The 7436-nt window shown below is 47.5% G+C and overlaps 1 protein-coding gene across 1 annotated transcript in view; it reads right to left on the bottom strand.

Annotated features, from left to right (window-relative positions):
• The window catches only part of LOC116686626 (titin-like), a gene marked incomplete in the record, with an annotated part of 242683 nt that overhangs the window by 84378 nt on the left and 150869 nt on the right, over positions 1 to 7436 (bottom strand). The window contains 7 exon segments of the mRNA XM_032511647.1: positions 1066 to 1343; positions 2645 to 2774; positions 3464 to 3706; positions 5019 to 5300; positions 5954 to 6256; positions 6761 to 7063; positions 7150 to 7431. Of these exon segments, the coding sequence (XP_032367538.1) occupies positions 1066 to 1343; positions 2645 to 2774; positions 3464 to 3706; positions 5019 to 5300; positions 5954 to 6256; positions 6761 to 7063; positions 7150 to 7431 (1821 nt within the window).

The raw sequence follows: 7436 nt of genomic DNA, 5'->3' as shown, positions 1-7436 counted from the left end.
TAACTTGTGATAGTAGAAATGAGAATAAGTAAGTGATAATAATAAGAATAATAGATAATAGTAATGAGAATCATAAGATAGCATCGAGAATAATAGAAATAATAAGATAATATATGTAATAAGATATAATAAGATCATAAAAGTATAAGATAGGTAATAAGAGAAAATAAGAGATAATAAGATACAGAATAAGATAATAATAATAGGAAATCATAAGATAGTAATAAGATAATAATAAGAGAATAGATAGTATAAGATAATAATAGAGATAATATAATAGATAAGAGAATCATAAGATAGTATAAGATAATAATTAAGAGACATATAAGATATAATAAGATAATAATAAGAGAGTATAACTAAGATAATAATAAGAGATAATAAGATAAGTAATAGATAATAGTATAGTATAGTAAAAGAATCATAAGAGTAGTAATAAGATAATAATAAGAGAACATAAGAGGTAAGAAGATAATAATATAGAGAATAAATAAGATAATAATAAGATAGTAATAAGATAAATAATAAGATAGTAATAAGATAATATAATAAGAGAATAATAAGATAATAATAAGATAGTAATAAGATAATAGTAAGATAATAGTAGGAGAATCATAAGACAGTATAAGATAATGTAAGAAATCATAAGATAGTAATAAGATAATAATAGAGAATACAATAAGAATAATAAGATATAATAAGATAACAATAAGATAGTATACAAGATAACAATAAATAATAGGAATAATAAGGATGTATATAAGTAATAATAAGATAATAATAAGAGAATCATAAGACATAAAAGATAATAGTAAGGAGAATACATAAGACAGTAATAAGAAATAATAAGAGAATCATAAGACATAATAAGATAATAGTAAGAGAATCATAAGATAGTAATAAGATATAAGATAATAGTAGTGGGGGATTTGAGCGTCTATTTTTATGGTAATTTTGGTTTAAAAAGAATCTCAGATTTCAGATAGAGACATTTTTTTAAGGAAGACACCCGGAGGTTAGGGACAGTAAAGTGGATTCTAGTTCATCTGTGTGTCTTTAGCAGACCGGTGTTCCATGGGGGGGTAGGTGGTGACGTTGTCTCCAGACGGTGTTCCCAGTGGGGGGGTAGCTGAGTGTCTCCCAGACTGGTGTGTCCCAGTGGGGGGTAGCTGACGTGTCTCCCAGACTGGTGTTCCGTGGGGGGTAGCTGACGTTGTCTCCCAGATGATGTTCCAGTGGGGGGGTAGCTGACGTTGTCTCTGTCCCCAGACCCGAAGCTCAACGAGGGGAAGGAGTACATCATGAGGCTCTGCGCTGAGAACATGTACGGCATCAGCGACCCGCTGGAGTGCGGAAGAGATGAAGGCCAAAGACATCTTCGTACGGTCTTCCTGTCTTCAGCTGTCTTTCAGGATATTCAGCTGAAACTGCTGGGAACAAACGTGCATGTGGAGTAGGACAGGACATTCAGCTGTGTCTCTAACAGGAGTTTGGAAAAAATTTTAATTATTTACAATTAAAACAAAGTTGTGGCGCCCAGGTAGCTCAGCTGGTAGAGGGGCGCCCATATTTCATATGTAATATATATAATATATATATATATACATATATATGATATAATAGATATATATGTTTATAGTATGTCTATAAACATAGGATGTCATAATGTCTACAAGATAATGTTCTCGGCCATAATAGAAACCACACATATTATTATTATCATCTTTATACTGTATTTCCTATCGGGAGTCATCCTATAAGAGAGTCTGAGTCGTAGATTGTCCAGGTAAATGTCCTCGAGCGTTGGAAGCGTAGCCCTGAGCGATGGGGGCTAAACAGTTTGTCCCTGCCCCCCCCCCACGGGGTCCCGAGGCCCCGACGGATGCCGACGGTCGCGAGGTGTACGCCACCAACGCCTGGTCCTGTGGACCCGGCCCCGCGACGGAGGAAGCCCATCACCAACTACATCCTGGAGAGAAGGAGCCCAAGGCCAAGCGGGGGTTTTTTTTTTTGGTCCTTGCGGTCCATTGGGAGGTGTCTGCCGCCCAGCCGGATCAGTGAGTGGTGGAGGGGCTGCGCGTTCACGAAGGACAGGGCTGGCCTAGCGTGTTTGTCCCCGCGTCGAGTAAGACGCGAGGCGGTCTGTACGGGCTCAGTCGGCATCGGCGTCGAGAACGAGCTCAGGCACCCGCGTGACCAGCGAACCCTCCAAACCCATCCTCGCCAAGGACCCCATCGGTCAGTCATTTACATCATATCACAGTATATTGTGTATAGTATAAGTAGATATATATAAATATAATGTAAGAAACATTGAAACAAAGATACAGATCCTTCTCTGAGGAAATCAGCATCAGTACACATTCTGACACACACACAAACCACACATAACACACATACAAACACACACACACACATACACACACACATGCACACACATGCCACACACACAAATGACATCACATTATATATATGTATATATTAGACGAGTGTGATTGATTGACTGAAAGATAATAGTCTGTAATATTAATATTAATCCCGCCCCCCCCCCCCCCCCCCCTAACTCCCCCACCCCCCCTCCCCCCACCGCCTCTGCGCCCCCCCCCCCGTCCCCCCCCCCCGTCCGACCCCACGTGAGCCAGACTGCAGTGACCCGCCGATGCCCGCCCTCAGAGGCCATAGATAAGAGCCAAAGACAGCGTGGAGCCTGATCGCGTGGATCTTGGAGTTGCGCACCGCCACAGAAGGGAAGGGCCGTATCATTACGCCGCTACCTGGAGGAGTAACAGCAAAGGCCCGGCGCCGTGAGAGTGGACGCCGGCCAATGAGGCGCCGGAGCAGGATCCCCGACCTGCACCCGTGGGTCCGGATGGCCGATGGACAGGAGTACAACTTCAGATCTTCACGTCAACGCCGCCGGCAAATAGACCCCATATGTCAACAGACACCAAAGTCCACAGACGACTGGGTACGTGGGTCTCTGTCTGTCTGTCTGCTGCTGTCTAGTCTGTCTGATCCTGTCTCTTTGTAGTTAGTAGTGTCATTATCTTATTATTCTCTTATTATTATCTTATTACTATCTTATGATTCTCTTATTATTCTCTTATTACTATCTTATTGTTATCTTATTACTATCTTATGATTCTCCTACTATTATCTTATTACTACCTTATGATTATTGTATGACTATCTTATTACATTAAAAAGGTTTTAAGAGATATTTAGTGAGCTGACACAGAATAAGTCATATACATTATTTCATATTTATTTATTTATTTATTTATTTGATAAGAGCTATTCTTTTCTTTCAGGTTTTTACCGATTATTTTTTATTTTTATTTTTAACTTTATTTTATTCCATAAGTTATTTTGTACCATTGAGGCCTAATGAGCATGTCCATGACCTCAGAGAAGTGAATTTGTGTCTCGAGGCCAGCCGAGTGTCCCCTGGATGGAGATCAACCTATGGTCCCCATAGCCTGAGCGGCCGGCCGGGACACGCTCGGGCCCAGACCCACCTTGCAGACGGTCTTGGTGGTGGCGGACGTCACCATGGTCCAGGTGTCCCTGTTGGTGTCCCTCTTCTCGATGATGTAGTTGGAGACGGCGATGCCGCCGCTGTCCAGCGGAGGTTTCCACGAGATCACCATGAACTCCCGGTGCACCTCCTCAAAGACCACGGGGCCGACAGGCGGCGTGGGGCGGTCTGCAGGGGACAGAACAGGACGTTATGGGACATAATGGGACAGTACGGGACATTTGGAGACATTATGGGACGCTTTCGGATTTTCTGCCATATGAGGTAATCTGCCGTTTCACGTGTTTCCAAATGGAAAAAAACTAAATATACAGATCAACATCATCAAATCCCATTGTCAGTGGTCTAGTGTCCTGCCCCTGTTGTGTTCCCATTGTCAGTGGTCTAGTGTCCTGCCCCTGTTGTGTTCCCATTGTCAGTGGTCTAGTGTCCTGCCCCTGTTGTGTTCCCATTGTCAGTGGTCTAGTATCCTGCCCCCGTTGTGTTCCCATTGTCAGTGGTCTAGTGTCCTGCCCCTGTTGTGTTCCCATTGTCAGTGGTCTAGTATCCTGCCCCCGTTGTGTTCCCATTGTCAGTGGTCTAGTGTCCTGCCCCTGTTATGTTCCCATTGTCAGTGGTCTAGTATCTTGCCCCCGTTGTGTTCCCATTGTCAGTGGTCTAGTATCCTGCCCCTGTTGTGTTCCCATTGTCAGTGGTCTAGTGTCCTGCCCCTGTTGTGTTCCCATTGTCAGTGGTCTAGTGTCCTGCCCCTGTTATGTTCCCATTGTCAGTGGTCTAGTATCTTGCCCCTGTTATGTTCCCATTGTCAGTGGTCTAGTATCTTGCCCCTGTTATGTTCCCATTGTCAGTGGTTTAGCATCCTGCCCCTGTTGTGTTCCCATTGTCAGTGGTCTAGTGTCCTGCCCCTGTTATGTTCCCATTGTCAGTGGTTTAGCATCCTGCCCCTGTTGTGTTCCCATTGTCAGTGGTCTAGTGTCCTGCCCCTGTTGTGTTCCCATTGTCAGAGGTCTAGTGTCCTGCCCCTGTTATGTTCCCATTGTCAGAGGTCTAGTGTCCTGCCCCTGTTATGTTCCCATTGTCAGAGGTCTAGCATCCTGCCCCTGTTGTGTTCCCATTGTCAGAGGTCTAGCATCCTGCCCCTGTTGTGTTCCCATTGTCAGTGGTCTAGCATCCTGCCCCTCTTGTGTTCCCATTGTCAGAGGTCTAGCATCCTGCCCCTCTTGTTGTGTTCCCATTGTCAGTGGTCTAGCATCCTGCCCCTGTTGTGTTCCCATTGTCAGTGGTCTAGCATCCTGCCCCTCTTGTTGTGTTCCCATTGTCAGTGGTCAAGCATCCTGCCCCTGTTGTGTTCCCATTGTCAGTGGTCTAGTATCCTGCCCCTGTTATGTTCCCATTTGTAATGATGTAACGCCCCCCCCCCCCCCCCCCGTTGTGTGCAGTGATGTAACGTCCCCCCCCCTCCGTTGTGTCCCCCCCGTACCGACTACGGTGATGTTGCAGACGCCCTTCCTGGAGCCGGTGCTGTTCTCCACCAGCACGACGTAGCGGCCGCTGTGGTGCCGCTGCGCCTTCATCAGGCCCAGCGACATGCTGCTCAGCGTGTTCTTGAACATCACGTGCTTGCCAGCCTTCAGCTCCTCGTCGTCATGGTACCACACGATGGAGGGGGGGGGCTTGCCGGTGTAGCGGCCCTGCAGCAGGCAGCTCTCGCCCACACGGATGATGATCTTATCGCGGAAGTCCAGCTCGATGGTTGGCGGCTCTGTGGGGGGGGGGAGACAATGGGGTTAGAGTCAAAGAATGCAGTCTAATATATCCCATTAATCGTTTCTTTATCTATTCCCCCTGTATTTTAACATAGGGGGTATATACTTATGCCCCTGCAGGGGGGTGTATACTTATGCCCCCTGTATTTTAACATAGGGGGTGTATACTTATGTCCCTGTATTTTAACATAGGGGGTTGTATACTTATGCCCCTGTATTTTAACATAGGGGGTTTATACTTATGTCCCTGTATTTTAACATAGGGGGTGTATACTTATGCCCCTGTATTTTAACATATGGGGGTGTATACTTATGCCCCTGTATTTTAACATAGGGGTGTATACTTATGCCCTGTATTTTGAACATAGGGGGGTGTTATACTTAGCCCCTGTATTTTAACATAGGGGTGTATACTTATGCCCCTGTATTTTAAAACATAGGGGGTGTATACTTATGCCCTGATTTTAACATAGGGGGGTTATACTTTATGCCCCTGTATTTTAAACCCATAGGGGGGTGTATACTATGCCCCTGTATTTTAACATCTGGGGTGTATCTTACTACCCCTTGTATTTATACATAGGGGGGTGTATACTTATGCCCCTGTATTTTAACCATTCGGCTAACTGAAGACAGACAGCTGTCTCACCCAGCTCGTCCTTGCAGGTGATTGGCTTGGTGCAGAAGGACGGCTTGCTGGGTCCGACCTCGTTGACGGCGAGGACCCTGAACTCGTAGGTGTCCCCCTCCCGCAGCCCGTCCACCGTGTACTTCCTCTCCATCAGCGTCTCCTTGGTGACGCGGGTGTACTTGTCCTTGCCGATCATGCGGGCCTCCAGGATGTACATGGTGATCTCCGAGCCGCCGTCGAACTTGGGCGCCTTCCAGGTGACGCCGATCATGTCCTTGGTTACCTTGGTAACCTCTAGTTCCTCGGGGCGGTCCGGCACACCTGAGGGGACAGACACACTTCTTTATATCTGAAGATGGGGACGCGTCAAAGTACATAGGTTTATCCATCCCTCCATCCATCCATCCCTCTCTCTCTCTCTCCATCCCTCCATCCATCTTTCTCTCTCTCTCCATCCCTCCATCCATCCCTCTCTCTCTCCATCCATCCATCCCTCTCTCCTCTCTCCACCTCATCCATCCCTCTCTCATCCCACCCAATCTCTCTCTCTCCCTCCTCCTCCTCAATCTCCATCCATCCTTTCTCTCTCTCTCCTCACTCCATCCATCTCTCTCTATCATCCCATCCACCCTCTCTACTCTCCATCCCTCATCCATCTCCTCCTCTCCTCTCCATCCATCTTTCTCTCTCTCTCTCTCTCCATCCATCCCTCTCTCTCTCCATCCCTCCATCCATCCCTCCATCCCTCTCTCTCTCCATCCCTCCATCCATCTTTCTCTCTCTCTCTCTCTCCATCCCTCCCTCCCTCTCTTTCTCTGAACCCACTCATTGGCTCCTTGACGATGATCTCGGCGGCGGTGGAGATGAAGGGTCCGACCCCGATGGCGTTCTCCGCCGCCACCCTGAAGAAGTAGGCCTTGCCGGGGGTGAGTCCGTGGGCCACGGCGTTCTGCCGGCTGGCGGTGAAGGACAGTGAGGTCCAGGCCTTCCGCTCCGCCTCGCGCTTCTCGATCACGTAGTTACTGATGGGGGAGCCGCCGTCGTTCTCCGGGAAGAACCAGTTCAGCTTGCACGAGTCCAGGGTCAGGTTCTCTGCCGTGACGGGGATGCCGACGGGTCCGGGCACGTCTGGGTGGGGGGGCAGAACGGCGTTATACTTCAGTTTAAATTATAAAAAGTTGAAAATAACAAAAAAAAAGAGAGAAGTATTTTACCCAGAACTTCCACGGTGATGTTCTTGGTGACCTCGCCGCCGGCGTTCTTGGCGGTGAGGGTGTAGACGCCGAGGTGCTTCCTGGCGCACGGCTTGATGACCATGGACGAGCTGATGGCCGTCGTCTCCACTTTAGCATCGGGAGGCAGCGCCGCGCCGTCCCGGCTCCACGTCACCTCCGGCGCCGGCTGGCCCGACACATAGGCGATGATCCGGATCACGCCGCCGGCGTGCACCACCATGCGCTCCTTCACCGAGGCGTCCAGGTCCAGCTCCGGAGCAACTTTG

Source organism: Etheostoma spectabile, unplaced genomic scaffold (assembly GCF_008692095.1).
Source record: "Etheostoma spectabile isolate EspeVRDwgs_2016 unplaced genomic scaffold, UIUC_Espe_1.0 scaffold406, whole genome shotgun sequence".
In the NCBI taxonomy this organism is placed as follows: Eukaryota; Metazoa; Chordata; class Actinopteri; order Perciformes; family Percidae; genus Etheostoma; species Etheostoma spectabile.
The sequence above is the reverse complement of the archived record's forward strand: the minus strand, read 5'-3'. Positions and strand labels throughout refer to the sequence as shown.